Source organism: Etheostoma cragini, chromosome 15 (assembly GCF_013103735.1).
Source record: "Etheostoma cragini isolate CJK2018 chromosome 15, CSU_Ecrag_1.0, whole genome shotgun sequence".
Lineage (NCBI taxonomy): Eukaryota > Metazoa > Chordata > Actinopteri > Perciformes > Percidae > Etheostoma > Etheostoma cragini.
The window spans coordinates 18,816,690-18,839,141 of NC_048421.1; the positions used below are offsets into that span (position 1 = coordinate 18,816,690).

A 22,452-nucleotide genomic window follows, 5' to 3' on the forward strand; every position below is an offset into this window, starting at 1 on the left:
GTGGGCATTACCTGGCCAAATCAGACGCAGAGTTTGAATATGTGTGCGGACCCACTAATGGAGCGTGATGTTAATGGCAGAAGACATTAAACCTGGCTCTCTGTGTTTTTAAAAGCACCACTAATCTGTCTCTCTGTCAGCTTTATTGAGGCAGCATGGCTGGGGTGTGCATCGTTCATTAGGGTGTTCACTGGCCTCGTCCACCTGCAGGGTTAACGCTGCACTCGGCACAGTAACGCCGGGCTGTCACTCCCCAGGCAAAAACCTATACACCACCAATAATATACGAGCTACCATGGATTGCAGTTCAGTGTATCTGCCATTGCAAGGGACTGCCTGCCGTCTCCATGATGGCAGCGGGTTCATCTTTAACACATTAAACCCCACCCCCACACACCAAGACCAGACAGGAGCTCCACATCACTGAGTGATCTCTGATGAATTTGCCCAAAACATGTCATGAAAATGAATAAAGAATAATAAGGTGAGGGGGGGAGGGGGATGAAGGGGCGTGGCTGGCGATGAAGAATAATGGGGATGACAGAGGATGAAGAACGGAGGGACGGGGGATGTGAGGGAATTTCGATTGCTGGAAGAGAGGAGAGGCCAACTTAATCATATCTAGAGATCGGTGTGTTTGTATGCACCTCTACAGTTTGTAATCAGCCAGCCACTGGAGTGATTGAAGGTTAAACAGAGAGCTGAGGATTGACTGTCCTTCAATCTGTGACCACATGTGACCACGATATTTTGCCACGCCATCACACCAACCTTTGTACCCACCCTGGAGCATTTTATCACAACCCTCCCTTTTCAGCCAGCAGCAGAGGACATACTGTATGTTATTGGCTGAAGATGGTTCAAGACGGGGGTCATGCTGAGGTTTGGGCCAGCCCATCTGCTCCACTTACCCTTGGGGAAAGTTCTGAACATCTATTCAGGTTGTTCACCAACGTTCACCTCCCATTTGACTGGAGCCAAAACCTAGAAACGCCCTCTACCTCTCCCACTGTTATCCTCGCTGCTAGCCCATTGTGTCTAAACTATGCAAAAGCTGTGGTGCGAAACTAGTGGTATTGCATCCATTACCTGCCTATGCTTCAAGGCTGCCCCTCGCCAGGCTTCAGGAAAGGATGCGTACAGCAAATGTGGATCCTTGCTGAGTACGGCACAAAGCAGCGAGCTGAGAAAGGGGAGAGTGCTCGATGAGGCGCACCTAGAAAAGATTAAATCTATTGTTTCCTTGTCTTCGCGATAATGCATTCTGTCATAGGGAAAGCAGTACCACACGTCTCTCTGTAATGTATTCTGTCATAAGGTAAGCAATGCCAAGTCGAGGATGTTCTCTGAAAGTCATTTTCCCTTCTCTCCTGTGATTCTTTCCATAGTAACAGGGTTTCCCTACCCTGCCACAGGTGCTACGGTGGCCTATAGGGGTGCCCACTTGAGAGGTCGGGGGCGGGCTGTGTACAACACATTTCGCACAGCTCCACCGCCACCACCAATTCCAGCTTACGGAGCGTAAGTATTGAATCTTTAACCAGAATCTAGAACAGCGAGTGCTTCAGACAGTGCCTGACTTCTAGTTGTGTTCATGCTGTAGTGTGGAGGGTGTTGTCTGCATGCCAGACTTTCACGCTCCAATTATGTGTTTGCATAAACAGGCTGGAGTTGAACATACTGTACATGTGTCATAATGTCACATTTCAAAGAGGAAACATTTATGTGATTATGTCTGAAGAACATGTACTTTATTCTCAACAGAGGACAGTGGTATAATGTATTGTTTTGTCCTAGTTTTATATAAGATAAGAACGTGCATTGTCATTTCTAACATCTTGTTAAATTGAAATAAACCTGGTCATCAGTTGTTGCTATCCATTTACTTTATTCTCCCTAGAAGGGTCTTTGGGGAGTAAAATCATTGTTTGTATCTAGGTATGTAATGCCTTAACTTCTATAAATTTGTACGTTGTCTATTGACAAAGGTGTAACTAACAAAGCCACAGGGAGAGCTGTAGAGAGCTGAGATAGCGTATTACTGGGCAGATCTCACTTGACTGTGACTAGGGTCTATGCTGATCTCCTGGCTTTGTGCAGCCCTGCCTCACACTCGTCTCTTATCAGCAGTGGTCTGTGTGGCCGTGGGAGAGGTCTGAAGGAGGCCGGCGGAGGGCCCAGTATCAGACTGTCTGTCTTTGATTAGATCAGGATCCGTCTTACTGCAGAGAGACTCGCTGTTGAAGCCGAGACTGGAAATCCCACATCCCTTTTCCCCTCCCTCCCACTCCAGCTGTTTGATTTATATAGCAGAGTCATGTGATGGAGCTCCTTTGCTGCCTTCTTTTGTCCTCCCCTCCTCTCTCCACCACCACCAGCTCTCCTGACAACACTGCAGCAACCGGAAAGACAAACAATTTTACCAGAGCAGAAAATTGGATGGGGGTGTGAAATGTTTTCGCTTTAATGTGCCATTCATTATTTGTGGTCCAGTAAAACTAAAGCTGCTCGGAGCTGACCCCACAGCCCCTCAAATGGTTGAAATAAGAAAAAACATCTAGGGCTGGGATTCAGTAGAGTAGCTCGTACACCAAATCAACTAACGCTTCTTTCTTGTTCTCTGATTTCACAGGGTGGTGTACCAAGATGGCTTCTATGGTGCAGAGATCTATGTAAGTACAGCTGGCTTTTCCTTTTGCCTGCTTAGATGAAACAAAAGTAAAGCAGACAAAAAGCCCAGCCCTCGAGACAAAAACGTGATCTCCTCAGCCCCCAGCGCTCTCCAAGCCCCGCTGCCAAACCGTTGTCGATTAGGCCTCTGTCTGCTGTGCCAAGAAACCCAACAACAAAATTTAAAACCCCCTCAGCTCCTCCCTCCTCTCTCTTCCTATGATCTCAGACTTTGGCAAAGAGGCAGACCTGGGCTCAGTGTCCCGTGTCAAGTTAGGTCATTTCTTACTTTGGATTTGTCTGGGTTTTTGAGGTGGCGTGGCTTGTCTTCAGCAGCCCTCCCCCCTTTTGTGTTTGTGTACACTCAGAGGATTTGGCTGGGATATCCCTGCCTGCCCCAGGGGGTCTGTGCAGGCCTGAGTGGAGCCGGTTCCCCCCAGCCATCACCATGTGGGAGATAAGAGGAGCAGCAGCAGATAAAGGGATTAGCCTCCCTCTGGATCTGTCCGTGCAAGCAGGGTCATATCAGGGGTTGGCCCTGCTGCACGTCGCCCTTGACAGAGAAAAGCGTGGACCCTGTGGAGATAATGCTGAAATTAGCCCAAACGTGTGTGTATGTGTGTGTGTGTGTGTGGGGGGGGATTCTGCTGCTTTTTTCCCCTGCCTCCGTCTGCCAAGATAGCAAGATGACAGCGAGCGCGGCAGCATTGACAGTTGCTTCTCACTTTCGCCCTGACGACCAGTGTCTGGGAGCAAAATGCTGAACCCCAGTGATGTATGACTTACACACCAGCCAACATGATAGTATTTCACTGGGTTTTTATTGTAGCATCATCCACCACCATAGACAGAGAGATATTGTTTCTCTCTCACACGTTCTGCCACCTCCAGCTAAGTTCTGCACCCTGACGTCCCTTGACCAAAACTTTGCCAGGTTGGTCCATCACTCAACCCGTCACACCAGCCCCTGGTGCTTTACTGCCATTAGTTTTGGCAATGGCCACTGCACTGCTTCTGACTTGCTGAGTGTCCCTTAGCCCTTATGTCCTCCATGGTCATACGGCGGACACTGGCTTGCTGTTAAAACATTAGCAGTTCAACATATGAATATACGCTACATACATTGTATGTGCAAAAACATATGCATACATGCACCTCTGTCTAGAAGCGCAGGTACATGACTGCACAAACACCCACTTCCCACGGCAAAGTAACAAATGTGCTGCACTGTTGTGTGCAGGATTTGACAATGTGGGAGAGTGATTTATTGGTATGTGTTTGTTCAGGCTGTTGCTGTAATCAGCACAGTCCCAAGGCAGGGCTGTCCCACAGGAAGTCATCTGCCTCAAGTGCTGGGACTTCCTGCCTCTGTGGAAAACCTTAAAGGAGTATTTGTGGGACGGGGGGAGAAGAGATTCAATAGCTCTGGCCCCTGACCTGATTTCATGCGCAGCCGCGACCATTCCACCGTTGCCTGTCTGCGCCACTCTCCGTTGGACGTCTTCCCCCTTGAGTTTAAAAATGAATGAAAACATGCATTATTAAAAGCCACCTATCCACGGTATGGCCGCAGATGGGCACACACTCCACTGGCACTAATAGAAAAACAGTGGGAGAACAGCTTCATTTTTCAAATAGAGTAATAGCGGCACTCCACAATGAGGTCTTTAATTCCTTCCCCACTCTGGCAAATGAATACAGCGGCCCTGACTACCCAGCGGTCCGACCGTCTTCTTCCTTCATTTGTGAGCCAGGGGGGTCGTTTAAAGGAAAAACAGGGTCTCTTTAATAATGTAGCAGCACAGCCTCCTCAATCTAAAAATGGGCTGAATTTGGGAAGTTGGCTCACGTGGCCTTTTGTTATGCTTTTGCTGCTACTCAGATGAGCCTCTAGTGTGACAATAATTCGCTCACCCCCTAACCCCCCAAATTTGCTGCCACTTGGAACATCATTCATTCCACCACTTGCCTAATACACCATATATTAAACAGCACCCTCTGGTGTCTGAAAGGGACCCTGAAGTTGGGGAATGTGGGCAGATGAACAAAACATTGTGCAGTGACATTTAACTATTAAGTCAATTTAAAACTCTGTGTCTGTATTGTTGTTTCCATATGTCTCTGAGATCTAACCTTTCTCTGTGCAGGTTGAGCTTAATCATTGATTAACACTGTGGTACTCTTACAGGGTGGCTATGCAGCATACAGATTTGCCCAGCCCACAACCACCGCTGCTTACAGTGACAGGTGAGAACCCCCATCATCCAGTTTCATTATGTACCATTATGTTTTACAAGCACTACTGAATAGCAGTCTGAACAGATATCTTTCATTTATCTTTTTGGTGTGTTTCTCAAGTTATTATTATGCACGTGTTCAAGAAAACACAGGGGGTGTAGAGCAGAGATTGCTTTTGTTTGCCCATCAGCAGTAGGCAGAAGAAACAGAATGTAATGCTAAATAAATAAAACAAATGTTGAGTTTAGAGGGAAATGAGAGACGCGTCTGCACCGTGTTTGACAAGCGATTTTTGTTAATGTGAACTTCGATTTAAAGCAACAAGTTGATCCCGCAGGCTGTCGAATAGAGGAAATTACAGATTGAAGGAAATAGAGTACACGGCAAAACAGACTTCTTCACAAAACAAGTGTCGGAATGCAGTAAATATCACAGAATGATATCAAAAGTGGAATTCTTTTTTGAACAATTACAGCATTTTAATTTTAACAAAAAGCAGCACACCTATGGTCCAATGGAAAACGTGAAGGGAGGGCTGCGTCAGCATTTTACAGTATTCTATGTAGGTTATTTCATGTTTTTTTCGGCTTTCTTTTTCCTCTCCAGTTATCTTATCCATTAGGGAAACCACCATATTCTATTTAACTTGAAGCTAAAGAACACAAAAAAGCCTAACCTTGTTGGATTGGATGAGAAAAGCAGTGATATATGTCTTGACTCTGCTTGTGATAGGAGAGTGGGTATATCACTGCGGTATTTATGAATGGCCTCAGGTCTGTGGAAGAGAGGCAGGGAGACAGAGAGAGGTTGAGATGGACCGGCAGGAACTCCATCGCTTCTGAGTGATGCCAATCTGGTTCAGGTGTGCTCAGTTTGAGGAGGCGTCACTGATTCATTTTGGCCCCTCAAAGCTGTTGTCAGCCAGGATGTGGGCTGGTTTGGGAATCTAATCTGGGAGGGATTGAGCATGTCACTTGTGATAACGTACACCCTGCCTGAGAGCCTGAAGATCATATCGATAATGTAAGATTTATCAGGCCTTGCCGCGGCTCGAATTATGAGCAGCCGTGCTCGGCGACAGCAGAAATTGGACAGCAGCTTTTTTCCTTCTTCACAGATTTAATTCCTCTTTCTCTTGCCTATACTTTTCCCTGAGATTTAATGCAACTTGCCTCCAACTTGTTTGTTTTGCTTTTTCTGTTTTTCCTTTTGAATAAGCGGTCATTGCCTTGGATCAATAGGGGTTTGTTGGTATTGTTTCAGCAACACCTTATCAGACTTAACTGTGGAGCAGTCAGCCAATCACAAAAAGAGGTCACCAAGACTGTGGAAGGCATGTGAAACCCCTGTAAATATGAAACGTTTATTATCTGAAAAGCCTACAGTGTTCACAGGCTGCATTATCAAAGCAGCCTTGTGAGGAGTCAGTCAAATAGAGCATGTGACCGCCCACTTTTTTAATGGCTCTGGTTCCAGAAGTCTTTACCCTGTTCAATATCTCCATTGAGCGATATACACACAAATGCTTATTTATATATAGAGTTTTAAGCCTGGAACCAAGCCAACCAGCTATGATCTGAATGGTGACCATAAAACATTTGATTTGGCCCAAAATAACAATTTTGAAAACAACAAAAAAGGCAAAGATACAATACTTTGTAAAGAAACGATCATAGACTTAAATGGTAGAAGCTTGCTCCTGCAGGTTGCCAGGGCGGTAGACATTCCATGGCAACCGCAAGTTCCACCAATCCAAGACCTTGCTTGTTTTTCTCTAAACCAGGTTTCATACGGACTTGTAGCTTCTACAGGAGCAGAAACTTTGGTTTCACATCCTCGTAGCATGTGGTCACTTTACCTTGGATGGTTGAGACATCATTAGCTGAAAATGAATGGGACTTTTTACTTATGGAACCACACTGTTGAGCTCTATTGTAGAGATGCCGGCGGCTTCCAATCCGCTCTGTCGAGACTCTGTGACATTGAACAGGGTGGTTTGACCTGCCAGCCGTCAGCAGTGCCACTCTGGTGAGAGTCATTTTGTAGATATATTAGCCTTAGAGGGCCTGTGGGATTCAGTGCTCACTGAAGATAAGAGGACCATGGAGACATCCCATGACCATCTCATGACACCGGCCTCCTCCCCAAGGAGCCGAGACAGCCTTTCTGATTACACGTCCTGCTCACTGACCTTGGGCGCTGCCGGACTTAAACGGGCCAAGCCATATTTAGATCTTGTATAACTTAATGTAGCGTATGCGGAAAAAAGGCATCTATGTTTTGTTGTCTCTTCTAGGACAATTTTTGCTTCTCTCTCCACTTGTTTATTTATTTTTTATTCCTGGTTGATTTGGTGCCCTCAGTCCTTGGCTGGGTGTGCCTTATCTGCTCCGTGCAGACCCTCATTTGCAAGCGAGCATTGAAGAAGAAGTAGGATAGTAAAAAGGAAAGTCAACAGAGGAATATGTGAAGTTGAATTAATAAAGAAATGAGGCAGACACATCTTGTCCTGTCTCAGAAGGAAATGGGAAGGATTAGTTCCAAACCAGCAACAATGAAAAGACAGGGGCGTGAGCCCAATGTGCAGCCTGGGTAAACAAGAACAGGGTGAGAGACCAAGCCCTCCAGCACCAACGGTGTTTGCTTCTCTCCGTCTCCCTTTCTCTGCTCATTACCCATTCCCTCCACCTAATCAAGATGACAATGAGAAGACAAGTATAATTCACCAACCTTTGAACTCCCCTATTTGAACCACCTTGTATAATGTAGGAAGCCCAGGAGGCCGGGGGGAGAAATAATTGATTGTGTCAGAGACTTGAAAGAGTTGACTTGAGGGGGTTGAGCATTGAACAAGCATGCATAAATGTTCCGCTCTCCTCGTCAATGATAGATCAATGACTGCGTTCTCTGTGCCTCCCGTTGTGCAGCTATGGCAGAGTCTATGCAACAGCAGACCCCTACCACCACACCATTGGCCCTGCTGCCACATACAGTGTGGGGACTATGGTAAGTCTATGAGGCCGCCGCTGCCTGTATCTGTCTGCACCCACGTCTCAAACATCACAACACAAGCTAACACACACACAAGACTCACACTCCAAAAATAAGGACCAGAGACTGCAGCGGCCACTGGTTGTTATTTATGTATTTATTAATCAATTGGTTTAATTTTTGTCATGCTATCTGGCACACCCTAGTGGAGCTGAGCAGAAGTGTAGAACCCTGGCATGTGGAATTGGCTCAGACATTTAGTGCAACAAAATTGTTATTCCACGTCATGCAATGTTAATTTCCTCCTGAAAAGAGTGAGTGATTACTGCAGTGCATTTTCTAACACAAACTTTACATCTCAACATACTGCAACAAGTACATGTCCAAGCTTTTCTGTTTGTTCGCCTTCAATCAGCTCACTACAGAGTGGGTTAGATCACCTTTGTTTTGTTTTTCCCATTCAGCCAAACCATACTTGAAGGGATGAAGTTGAATTGTTAATGTCTGTTTTTAGCTAGCTTTTGCAGCTACTGTAACATCAAAGATGAAAAGTGATGATAAATACGAGTTTTTATTTAAACAGAGAGAGTTTCTCTTTGTTTGTTTTTTATGATGATGAGGGGATGGGATTGGGCTCAGAGACCAAAACCAGAGATTAAGGACCTTCAAACGCATGCAGCAGTGTGCCGTGGGACATAAAAGAGAGAGCAAGACGGAGGGAGGGAGTTGTCTCACCCTCCCTTCCTGCCCACAAGCTTGATCGGAGGCGTGCTCTCAGCTTGAGAAATGACTGAAATTTACCATTCCGGCATGCATGCGATTTTTCAACAACATAAAAAAAAAACATACTGTTCCCCGGTGCAGCTGCTAGCTAAAAGCTTTCATTAATTAAGGCATTTCTTTTTCCTCTTCATTTACGTAATTAAAAAATGTGCTTGAATGTTTTTTTTAATTCTTTCCTCCAAATTTCCTTCTATTTCTCTGACACTTTGATCATCCTCTAAATGAAAGTAGAAGACTGGAGTTTGCCCCTAAAAGTACCAGAGCTAATGTAGTGTGTGTTGGGAGCTAACACAGACTCAAGAGTGTGTGTATAAACCAAATGGCAGGGCTACTGGGAGATGGGCTGTGCCGAGGCCAACATTGAATAAACTCAAGGGCTAAAGAGAAAAGACCAGTTTGGTTGCTAATTCTTTAATCATGTTTGATTAATGGTTCTCCAGCAGAGAGGAGTATTTTTGCATTTTAAAGATATACAATAATTAATTCCTCTGAGGTTGAGGTTGGAGATTCTCTTTACTCATTTCCAGCATAGAGAAGCATCTTGTATGGATGAAAAGTTTCGTACAAGCAAGAGGGCTCCCCGAAATTAGGCAAAATTAGCCTTTGAAGACATTCAGTAGCCTTTGGAGTTTGTCTGGCTTCCTAATTGCAGCAGAGCCACCGAAAGATGAGAGGGAGTGTGTGTGTGCATGTGCAGGTGTGTATGCAAAGGCCCACTTGCATGTGTTATGTGTGTGTCTGCCCTAGATATCTTGAGCATGGTGCTAAATCTAAGGGCTAATATCCTGTGGCGGTTTGCCCCTCCAGAAAGGTGCCAACACCGCCGCTAGACTTGAAAAGGAGCCGGGATTAAACCTCTCTGAACTTATTCTGCTTTGGTTGAATCTTTGATATTGTTACAGCCTGAAAAGGAATAGTTTTCCCCAAGTACATACATTTTTTAAATGTATGTATTTCTTAATTAAATAAAATACGTACGCTCAAGCCGAGTGATTTCTATTTCTTTTAAGAAAGTGCCATTTTCTACGTAACTATATTCAAATATTATTTAATATTAAAATATGAATATTAAAAAAGTTTTTATCAACTGCTCCTAGTCCAATCCGTCTTAACTCCAGATGACCCTGTTCCTAACACACACTCTAAATGTTGGCTTAAATATACCACGATCATTTCGATATGAAAACCTTTAGAAATAACTTTATAACTAAGGAAAAACGGAAGGAAATTTGTGGAGAAAGAGAAACCGACTAAAGCTGTCAACTGAATACTGATTGGTACTTTTTCATCTTTGATGTTGCAGGCTAGCCTATACAGAGGAGGGTACAGTCGCTTCACTCCCTACTAAAAGAAAGAAAGCGAGAAAAGACAGAGACATTACTCCAACAAACAAAAATCTCTTTAAAACAAAAAAGAACACAAAAAAAGACAAACACATGATGGTCCGTGGTGGGGAGCTAATTCAAATTAAAAGCTTCCAGGTTCCCCTGCTGAGCCCCTCCCCTGACACCCTCTCAAGCTGATATTTCTACAACAACCTATTTGATGTCATCATTGGTCTGCTCTTGTTTTGTATTCATTTTGTGCTTTTGGTTTTCTTTTGGAAAGTTGTATGCACATGTGCATTATCTTGACTGCTGTACATGGTTGCTGTGTCACTATAACCAATGTGAGCCTACTGCAGCACGCATGATGCATGCTCAGAGGTGTGTGCGTACAGCTGCTGTCATCTGACTAAGAATATACTGGGGCATTTTTATGATATAAAAATATAAACAGTACAAACAGGACACATACTAAGTGATCAGGTTGCCACTGATCACTGATTCATTCCAATTTCTTTTGAAATGCATAAATCAAGCATTCAATCAGTCCACACGCTGACTGACATGCCTTGGTAATTCTTAGCTCAAAGATGGCACTGCTCTGATTGCTTTTGGTTTTCTTTAAACGGAGTGTCCTTCTGTGGAACCTTGCAAACTATGTCCTACGTGCTAGACAGCATGCGGAGTTAAGGGCCATATAGGCCAGATTTCTGTTTTTGACTCACAATGCTCACACTCAAGCCCAGTCTCCTGCAAATTACTGAACATTTATATGCAACTATTCTATATTGGCGTTACGTTCAGGGACCAAGTTGTGTGGCTTTTAAAATGCGAACAACCCATGGTAAATATCGGGGGTGAACGTTTTCCTTTCCCTACAGCAGCCCGGGTTGGCATTGCCCCTCGTGCCAGTAGTTGTCAGTGACATTTTTCAACTTCACAGTAGGGCTGCACGATTATGGCCAAAATGATAATCATGATTACTTCGTTCAATATTGAGAACACGATTAATTATCAAGATGTTGATTTGAACCAAAACATATTTTATTGTCACATAGGCTACTTATAACTGCTTTCACATCCATATTATGCTACATTCTTCTGATGTTGAAGTTGTATGTTGTACATACATACAGCTGCAACACATGTATCTGAAATAAACAGTGTAGGATATATATATATCGATATATATATCTCTGAGAAAACACCTTCACTTATTTTGCAACAATAACTGATTAAAAGAGATGGACGCTACTCACAGAGAGACGGGGACTCATTATGAATGGGTCCAGCACGGGACAAATGGCGGCTCAGCAGAGTTACACACGTGTGTGTGAAACGTCTGGATCGTCACTGCGCTGCATTTTTATGAACTATGATATTCTGATACTGGGGCACATCTTTGGCCCAGGTCCAGCAGCTCCGTCTCACACGCTACTACTCTACCAACTGAAGTTAGTTGCATTCAATAACTTCTGTGTTTTTTGCCGTGGCGGCCGCGATAGAGTTACCTCTTATGATTAACAATATACAGCTTTGTTAATAACAAAACTGTAGACAAATGTCAGAAGTGTGGAGCGGCACGGCTTTAAAGAAGAAATGGGTAATGTAACGCAAAATTTAACCAGATCCATATAAACATTGCAGTGGATGCGAGGACATTAGGTGCACCGGTGCGTCCTAGAGGGAAAATATTACTCGCGCTTTAGAGCTCTGTGAGCTAACAGAAGCTAACTAGCACTGGTCACTGCTGTTGTCTTAACAATACAGACGGGACACAATGTTGCGTTTACTGGTAAACTGGTAAACCTTGAGACCGACGTATAACCGACTGCTATCTGTTGAGTTTTCCTCCCGTTACTCTGTCCTCTGTGACTGTCTCCATCTAGAAACTAAGCTGCGCGGTGAAGGGAACTTCTGACCGGCTCATGATCATACAGAGGTTTACAAAGCGGTAGATTGGCTTTTGCGTGTGAAATGACGTATTTAAAAAAGAAAAAAACGCTCGATCACAAAAATTGGATCCTGGGAAGTCAAAATCGACATCGTGATTAAAATTTGATTAATTGTGCAGCCCTACTTCACAGACCAAATCAACCATGTGCTCTTACAGTAGCTGGCGAAAATGATTTTTGTTTTGCATACACAGAAAATTTGTTTAAAAAGAAAATGTGTTTTGTGTCAGTTCTATGGTACATTTTGCAGCCAAATTGTAATGTTGTCTTATTGAAATGTATCAAAATGCATTATATGTATTTTATTTTATTACATTTTAAATATGGAGGAGCAGAATTGGTAGACACAATATAATGCAGAACTATAAAACATGACAGAACCAACTATAGCTTCTAAATTGGTTGCAAATTGTCAATTAACTTAGTTGATTGTTAAAGAAAATAGCCAAAAGTTATTGATTTCAACTTCTCTCTGTTTAGATTATTGACACTCACAAATACAATTTCACAGACTAAACAGGTGATCGGTTAATTGCTTTTATCTGCAGTGTTTTCCTCCAATATATAACTGCTAAGTGTAAATGGTTGAAGATGAACTTAATTTGCAGGAGACATGGCTAAATATTCTCACTAACACACAACAGCAGGTCAACTTTCCTCAAGATGTGCTATAAGTAGGGCTGGGTGTCGTGTATCAGTATACCATGATTTCAATACCGGCTCCTGATCAATACTAATTTTATACAATCCATTACAAAAAACAAAAATCTTTTTATTTTTTTTCCAGCTGCAGCCACCTGAGCCCTGTCTCTGTGGGTAATGTAGTTTTTCCTGCATTACTGTACAAGGTGTAACATTTGACATGTAATTATTAGATATTGGTAGAAGCATGTTGTGTGCTTATTGGCTCACTGATAAGATTTATTCCTTAGGTATTGAAATGACTAGGCATTTTTTGATACTAAGAACAGCAATTTGGTCGGTGCCTATCTAAATTGGTACTAAGCCCTAACTAAAGCACCAAACAGTTTGCACATGGACTTACACACAGAAATGAAACTGCACTGATGCGGGTGGACCTGACAGAGGGCTGTTCTGTTATACAATTCACCGGTTTCTTTTTTTAAGCTTTGCACACAAAATGTTTTACCTCAGGATAAGCTAACTGAATCTCACATACTACAATACAGTGCTATTCGGTTCTCAGCAGGCGGGATAGTTTCATCATTTAAACTCAACCAGCAGGTTTGTCCTCTTTGCAACACAGCTTTCTACATGAGATGCTTTTTGTTGAAGCAAAGACCCAGAGAGGATGATAAAATTAGACAGTATTCTTTAAAGCTACTGTATTATAATATAGACATATACTGTATAACAACTTTAACACTGCACACACACGCACAGAGTAATATATTATATAAAAGCTCCCAGGAGTTAGGAAACATCATGAAAACGTGTGTAGAGTGCAGCGGTGGTTGCATTGGCTTTACAACTTTGTGCTACGTGAGGTAAAAAGACAAGCTCTGTGTAGCGGTTAGTTGTCAGCATTTCAGTGCAGCTATGGAAATACAACTCAAAAGAAAAGAAAATTATTTGTTGCACTTTGTTTTCAGCTTTTTAAAAACTTTACAAAATTTATTAAAAAAGTATCATATGCAGTTATGTTTAGTCAAGATGTTAAAAAGATATAATGTACATATATTAAAAATGTAACCCATAATTTCATGAGTCAAAGAACATCTTTATGTGGGTTAACAAACATTGTTCTTCCTTTTTATATGCGTACGTATGCACCATTTGGGGGTTTTATATGAGTCGAAACTAACTTTCAATATAATTTTTACCATTTTTCAAACAGTAAGTTTGTGCATTTGGGGTTTCTTGTATAAACTCTGCAGCAGAGTACATGTGTGGGTGTTCAGTTAGTGATCACTATTAGAAATGTTTCTCTTTTCTGATCTGAATTTGTGTGTGTGTGTGTGTCCTGGGGAGGAGAGAGAACGTGAATGAGTACAGTTTTATATGACTTCATTCAAGTCCCTGTAATAACATAATACCTTAACTCTGACCTCCAATATATCAGTGGCAAGATTAACTAGAGATACTAAAAACAATGATTAGGACAGTGGATGCAGTCAATACAATATGACTACACCCTGGAATGTTAAAACACAACAATGTCAACTAGATAGATAGAAGCAGTGTTAACTGATTAGTAAATCAGCCGACAATTTACAGTATAGATTATCAGTTTAATCATAAACTCATATCCTAATTTGCTCACTCCAATTATAATTTTTGAGCAAAACTAAACAGCATTTAATGTTACGAATGTAAGCTGTTTAAGAGATTTCAAAACACGTTTAATAAACATCTCCATTCAAAATAAAAATTGTTTAATTTTAAATTCATATATAGTAGATTACTAATAATTGATCCAAATGACTTAGGACTGATATTGTTCTTGGATCCTTTAAAGTTGTTGTAATTCTTACACTGTGTATTAGAGGATTAGCATGGGAAATGGAAAAATTAGACCCACAGAGCAGCAGGATTTGTTGCCTCTTTAACCTCCTAAATCACAAGATTATTCCCAAGATGAACTGACAGCTGCCGTTTTGTGCTTTCTGATGTTAAAGGGCCTGATGGAAATATATGCATAATACATTAACCCAACAAATACAGTATCCAGTACAGACTACAATACAACAGCCATGTAGTTACAGGGACAAGTTGGAGGATTGTCTGCACGGGTTTGTCTACAGTTTACAGAAAGTTAAAATCAGTAATAATAGTTTAACTGTTTCAGTGTCAGCTTATCAAGGCTTAACATGTAAATAACTCTCGTCAGTATTGTAGAGGTCTGAGCCGTTTAGTTCTGCTTACAGTTCGTCAAAAGTAATTTAAATGTGAATTTATAAAACAACACTTTGATATTTTTTTGTTCACTTTGCTTTAGTTGTATTTTGTAACCAGCTTATGCAACCACACCTTGATTTAGTCCAAACATGTGTTCGTATTCAATGATAGTACTGTTGAAATACGTTTACATATCAGCAGAAAAAAATACTCTTTATTCATCATTTATATTTATTATTCACTAAACCCTGATAAGCTGGCAGGTGCATTGGTAGTCCACATAAAAGATTTGTACAAACGAGAACCAAGCAAAAAACATTACTGTACTTGTAAATACATTTAAATGTATATACACACACTATATCGCAATTCTCTGAGTAACTGTTTTATATGTATTCCTATATGAAGTGGGGTTATCTGTGTATTTTCAATTTAGCTGAACTTGTTCTTGAATTGTATGTAATTTCTATAATGAGAATATATTGTCTGAAAGGTGTAAAGTAATTTTCTTTTTAAGATAATAGTATTATCTCCATTCATGAGTTATTTCGTTGTCGATATGTGACATAAGTAATCTCTGATTGTTTTTGAGTGTCAGAATAAAGCAGTTATAAGAACATTATGTCTGCCTTCACACATGGATGTTGATGCTGTTGTAAGAGTTTTTCACCATAATCTGATTTTGGATATTTTACATGTGTGCATCTTACTTGTTTCTTACAAAAACATTTACTCACTTAGCCCTAGTGGTGTCTGGCCATACAGCTGGTTGCAAATAGACTATTTTTATGGTGGCCCAGAGAGCTTGATGCAATGTGACTTAAGGAAACATGAACAAAAGAAGAAAATATCTTTTCCATTTTGAAAAACACTGCAAGTTAAGAAATATTCACCAATTCAACAACTCATGCATGACGTGCTACAAATATACAAGCCACAAATGATGATAAGCGTGGACTACATCAACGCAACTGTGCATGTTACAAGTTCATTTAAAGAAATCACAATCACAGGGGCAAGGTTACCTCCCCTTTCTCTGCTTTGCCCACTCAGAGAATTTGGCCCACCCATGACAGAGAGAGACAACATGCTTCAAACGAGCAAAGTGGAAGTTGAAAGTTTTAGGCGACCACTGAGGTCTACATAAAAACATTCAAGAGCACCATGTCATGGGACCTTTAAAGTTGTAGTGTATTGAACTCTCTTAGCCATCACATTCTGACAGAAGACAAGGCGTTATTGAATAAATATGAATTAATGTATTTACACTGCATTGAACAACATAAACTAAATTCTATTCACCTCCAATCTTAGAAACACACACATATACACACATATATATAACAACCATTTGCATGGCTTGATTTTACTATTATGGTTTAAGTAGACAAATGCATCTTTTTGTAATCTGGGTGAACAGACCCTAAAGATAGAGTATGACTGAGAGGAGCACAGGCTCAAATACCTGAACTAACCCTCCCCTGATTCCTTCACGTCCGTGGGTGATTAATATATTTGTCTTGGCAGCCCTTCCAGTTCTAGGCTGCCTGTCAGTGAGGACTATATGTGGCTTTGGTGCTATTGTGCTTCCTCCCTGCATGTGGATATTTTTGTATGGCGGTCCCTAGCGAGCGCTCAGTGAGCTATAGGATAGATAGGGGAGGCGGTGAGGCCAGTTCCTCCATGAGATAGATGCATAGATGGAGGATGATTGAGCATGCCACTGGATTGACTGTTGGTCTCTCTGGATGGGGGGGGGAGACACTACAAAGGCGTTTTCAAATTAAAGCCTCGTCTTCTTTCAGTCCTTTATTTATTTCTTTGTCAGCAACTCTACGTAGCTGCTTGCGATCCCTCCGAATTAGCAAGCATCTGTCATGACGAGGGTCCTGGGACACTCGCCTTGCCTGCCCCCAACAAACCTACCAGCCCTCTCCCATCCTTCCTTTGCTTTCATCCAGCCCCATCACACTGAGATTTTCACTTTGCACTGCCAAACTGCCGATCTCCACTTGTATGATTACAGAGCACTCTGATCTTTATTCTGGGGAGAGCAGTAGCACTAGTTTTGGCAGGCACGAGGCCTCGGCTCCAGCAGACACAAGACCGGGATGAAAAGAGAACGGAGGCTGTTTCTCTGCTCTCAAACTTTTTGCAGGAGAGTTTTAGACGTTTCCTTTCGGCTCTTTTGACACCGTCGCCGTGTACTCTTGCATTGTGAACGTTTACTCCTTTTAACAGTGTACATACATAGATGGGAATATATGTCGGGTCTTTACAGAAAATACGTTATTTCATGAATTATACCATATGTTTACTTGTGTTTTCTTTTTTCAAAGAACTACTAGCTAGCCTATGCTTTCTGTGACAATGTTCAGTCTTAAAAACTTTCAGAAAGGAATAAACTCTCTGCTCCACACTGACTTTTAATAAGACCTCTCATTATTTATGCCTTTCATAACATTACAGTCTGCATATTTACCAGTCTCCCCACTTTTCTCTCCTATTTCCAGTAAATACAAAAGGAAGAGCTGTACTCAGTATTGATGGACATCACAGATGAAAACAACGAAGAAAGGAGAACTAGCTTTAAGAAAATAACACAAGAAGAAGAACAACGAGAAGGAGTCCCTCTACTGAGGCTGGCGGGGGAAGACGGGAGGCGTACAAAGTGGCGCCGCAGCAGCGGTGTCAAACCAGCCACAAACTTGACAGACAGAGTGAGCCAGTTTCCACCAGGGACCACCTTTTTGCCGGATAGAAAAGACAGAGAGAATGAAAAGTGTCCCGTTATTATAAAACATTTTATTTTTCTATACTTTTGTGATTTACAATGGTAAAAAAGTGTGTATAAAGCAGTATATATGTACAAATCTGTTTTTATGTTTTTTGGTAAGGGAGATGAACAGTTGGCCCTTGATGCTGATTCTGTGGTATGCAGGAAGGAGGAGGGAGGAACCCCCCCTCTTCTCTCTGTGGCAAACTGCTCTGTCGCCGAGGTCGTGTAAAACAAAAACACAAACAGAAAGGTGGCAGGGAGAGCTCGGCATCCAGGCAGAAGCACTTTCTACGCTTTACTTCCTGTGGGTGGAGTAGAAGGTCAGCCTCCTGGTCTCACTGCTCCACCTTCTTCCTTTCAGTCTCCTTGGCCTCCTTCCTTACTTCCTTTTTCGCGCTGGTGATGTCGCTCCTTCCTCTGCGGTGTCACTGGCCAGCAGCGCCTACTGTTAGCAGCGTCCCCCGTGGATACTGTCGTGATGTCACTTTCTCTTGGCAGCACCATTGGGCATCCCCGCCCTCCCCAATTGGCAGCGTCACTGGTTTACAACGTTGGGGAGTGGGGGGGTGAGCCACGGTGAGAGGGTATAAAGCCGAGCCTCCCCGGTCTGCCCCTCTCCACGCCCCAGCAGAGGTCAATGACTGAGGACTAGTTAAGAGAAAATGGCGCAGAAGTCGCCGACTTTACTCACCTGCCAGACTCCAAGCCCAAGCCTTTGTGTCACTCTGCACCGACGGACAAACTATCACACCAACAATGACAAGGTGCGTACAACTACCAAGGATGCACGTTTCCACCTGACGAGAATAACTCATCAACGTCCATGTAACAAATTGAATTATAATCGAATAATCCCATTGTACTACATCAGCAGGTGCATAACCAAAACACAAGCCTGAGGCATATAGACTGTCGCTAGATAAAAACATTATAGAAATACAGTAGTGCCCATCCAACGGTAACAAGGAACGAGGGCTGAAATATGTCAATTTTTTGTCAATGTATTCTGAGAATATTTGTGTGTTTTTTTTGTTTTGTTTTTGCAGCACTGAAAACTTTTAAAGTAGAAAAAAAGTTTAAATTTGGTGAAAGCGAAACCTTAATTCTTTATATCAGAAGAGTCACTGTAAACGTGTTTAAACAAGAATGTTGGTTCAGTTCTTTGAATGTACATTAATGTCTAGGGTGTCCAATAAGTATGTATTCTTTTTCTGTATATAAATATATATACATATCTATTATATGGGCTGTGGTGATGTCAGGGAGTAGAGGGGGTGGGCAGGAAAGCCTCTGGCCCCGAACATAGATATCAGACCCCCTCCAACTAAATATGTCCCTGATATTTACTGTAACAAGTGATCATGTGTTATGATTGAAAGTGTGATGGTGATAGTGTGAAATGATCTCCCCTGAAACAACCCCCACCCCCACCCCTTACCACACAAACACACACTCTGTGCTGATGCTCATAGATTGGCAACACATGCAGATTTACAAACAATGCTACATTTTTGCCCCATCGAATGCAAAACATCACATCCTACTTTTACCCAGCAGACACAAAGATCTGCAGTAATTCCAGACCTTTATTGGAGCTGGGAAGACTAGCTAATTAGCGCAAGGTGTTGTGGGTGTCAGATTAAAAAAAAAAGTTTATGAATATTGATTTTTCTTTCCTTACTTGAACCAAAGTATGATTTGAACACAGTCTCAGTGCTCTTTGATCTGAAGACAGTGAGACTCTGTGATGACAGCGGAGCTCGGATGTGTATTGACGTGACCCAGATTTCATTCGCTCATCACTACTGAGGAAGAGCTTCGCTCTTCTGCTTATATGAAAGGAGCCCCGCTGATCAAGCCCAGCTCGCAGCTTCCTGCAGCAGCCTCAGTTTATGAACTGCCGTTCTCACGCTGACCCTGGTGGGCAGGCGGCTTTATTGCGTATTGGAAATAACCTGCTGGCTCTGAAAAGAAAGTTGTTTTTATCAGAGGCGAGCAGGTTCGGGTGAAGCACAACTTTGTTTGAGAGTTCAGGGTACACTACTTAGTCTGTAGTGGTTTTGTGTAAATTGCTAGAAGGTTAAGCTCCTTACTTCCTGTACAAAACTACATCCTGTACTAATATCCTGTACAGTAAATCTCACTTCTTTATTAATTTCATCTTATTTCAGGTTCAAAAAAAAGAAGAAAAAAACACTCGTTCTGAATCAGGGCTCCTACCCACACGACCTCTGTTCATCCGTAGACAGCTTCTCAAATATTACAAAGAGTATCTATATCATGGCAACTAACTGTTGTGAAGTCGGTCATTTGTTCTCCCATGCAGGCTTAGCATTTATATACATGTAGGTTTGTTTCTGAGACTCACATGATTCATCTGGCCTACTTACAGCGCTACAGACTTGTGGTGGGTCAGGAACAACTCAGGAGCAGGTTGGAGCTTTACTTTGACAGGGACTTCATGGGACGCTAAAGTCTGCTTAAATCTGTAGTTAACTGGCAGAGATGAAGAACCATGGGCTCATTATCATTTAGGTTTGATCCACTGAATGATCTATGCACTCTGCAACAAAAACAGATATGATGTCATGTGAAGACACCACTGTTATCTACTTATTCTAGTTAGCAAGTAGTTCATAAAATCTTAGGGGTGTGGCTGGCGCTATTCTATATTTTTCTTGCAAACAAATCCTGTAAAAACAACAAAACCAACAATGTGTCTTGATATTTTGATTTCCTGTCTCTGGCTCACAGCTACAAGCCCATTGGTTCCCACTGAAGATGTACATTTCTTAAAATGGCTCACAAGAGACCAATACTTGGTCAGGAAGAAAGGCATAAATAGTAATGTTGTCGCTGTTCACTTTTTATTGTATTTTTATTCCTTTTCATTTATTATCTGTTTTTTATTAAACCTCTGTAATTATAACCCAAAAAGGAAACACTAAAGATAAAGTAAAATTGTTTTATTTGAGAAAATATATAATATTTCCTGAGATATGTGTCGAGAACTCTTACTAAGCAAGAGCCAATGGACGAGAAAGCATCTTGCTTACTTTAAAATTCTATAGTGTTTTTGTGGTTTTGGTACGAGCTGTGGGGGGGGGGGGGGGGATATGCTGTGTAGCCACATTAAAGCTGCAGTAGTAAGAATTTGTTTTGGGCACTTGGGGACAGGAGAAGTCAAAAACTACAAAACAAGAGAGTCAGCTCCTGTTCTCTTCGCTTTCATTGCATTACTGTATAAAACAAAGATTCCATTTTGTTAGCATTTTACAACCTCAGCTCCCATAAGGCTTTGATAGTGCTTCTCTGGCTAAGCCTCATGGGAGCTGTAGTTGAATACTGACAGAATAATCACTTAAAAACACACCTGAGATTTTATTGCCTTCAAACTTTCTGTGGGTTTAAGAAAATGTGTAACCTGTTCAAATATTTTAAACCATTGTCGATATAAAAATATATATATATATATATATATATATTTATTGGTGGAATATTGATGTATCTAATCAAACTATTTAGACTTGCTGGTCTTCCATGTTAGTAGCAGTACTTACATCAGTGGTTAGGTTTTATTTTTAATTGCTTTTGTACTTCTTTATTTTTAACTGGCACTCTAAACTGTGGCAGTTCCTCTCTGCTCGTTGACACATTTTTTTAATTTAACTAGTGAGTTTATTTCTGTGCTCAGAGAAGTCTCTTCTATGTTAGTCTGTGTAAAGCTCCAGCCTGCACCTCGGCAGGGGGCGGGGTTAGAGCGACCCTCCCTTCCTTCCATCAGATGCCTTCAGTATTACGACCTGGTCCTGATCTTCCTGAGCACAACTGCTTGAGCTGTGACACTAGCAGGATGTCCCCTCTGAGAGTCGTCCAACCCCCCCCCCCCACCGACCCTGACCCACCTGACACCTTCCCCCCACCATCCCTAGTCTTCTAGTATGTGAGTGGACTGGCCCCTTTTGTATTCCTGGTGTTCTGTACATAATAGCCTTCACCCCTTCTTACCCCTCCCCTCCTCCCCCAGCTGTCCTTTCAGGGGGAAAAAGAAAAAAACTACATCCTCTGACTACCCGAAATCTTGTATTTTGTTCTAATAATGACAAAATTTATTTATAAGGATTTTTTTAAATCTATCTCTTTCTCCTTTTTGTAAATGTTCCAGTTAAATAAAGTTTAAAAATGTTAAAAAATGAAATGGATATATTGAAAAAAGTGTCTCTAGAAGTCCCTGCCCCCTCCTCTGGCTCTGTACTCTGAACTTTGTGTTTTAGTTTTTTCTCTTTCTGTATGCTTCTCTTTATGTGCTTCAGATGAAGAGTTCTATTTATTATGACATTAACGTTATTATAATTATGACTAATTATTAATATTATCATCATCCTCATCATCCTCATTATTATCATTAATAAACTTGTCTACTTCAGCCGCGATGTCTCAGCGCTGTTTTGTGGTGAGTGATGAGTTACTGCATGCTTGGGGCAGACTGGGATTTGCAGTAAGACTACAAATCCCATGACACACCATCTCTGCATGCGAGATGAGCCAGGTGGAATGGGGCAGGGTGACGCTCCCAGACCCATTTGTCTTATGCCAAACCCCCTCTGGGTTTACAAGATGGAGTGCACCTGTCTATTGCCAAGGCCGCCATTTACCCAACCGGAGCAAAGACAAACTCAGACTGAAGCCTGTGAGAGGAAAAATATAGACGCACGCCTTCAGGGGGAAGGAGACGCAAAAACACACAAATGTAAATACTTCAAAAGATCAGTGCCTCTCCATCATTGTTGACTTTGTTTAATCCTTTGAGCCTCTCCAAACGATGGGAGATGGGATTCTTTTTGTCACAGCC

The 22,452-nt window shown here is 41.9% G+C and overlaps 1 protein-coding gene across 14 annotated transcripts in view; it reads left to right on the forward strand.

Moving 5' to 3' along the window:
• The window catches only part of LOC117958594 (RNA binding protein fox-1 homolog 3-like), a 407,104-nt gene extending 385,450 nt beyond the window's left edge, over positions 1–21,654 (forward strand). For 13 of the 14 annotated variants that reach the window (XM_034895077.1, XM_034895075.1, XM_034895078.1 and 10 more), the window contains 5 exons: positions 1,389–1,521; positions 2,633–2,672; positions 4,859–4,917; positions 7,836–7,914; positions 9,986–10,099. In XM_034895077.1, the coding sequence (XP_034750968.1) occupies positions 1,389–1,521; positions 2,633–2,672; positions 4,859–4,917; positions 7,836–7,914; positions 9,986–10,030 (356 nt within the window). In that variant the 3' untranslated portion in view covers positions 10,031–10,099. Of the gene's footprint in view, positions 1–1,388; positions 1,522–2,632; positions 2,673–4,858; positions 4,918–7,835; positions 7,915–9,985; positions 10,100–17,334 lie in introns of those variants that run through there. The other variant, XM_034895074.1, reaches the window with a different exon arrangement.
• Positions 21,655–22,452: the final 798 nt, after the last annotated feature.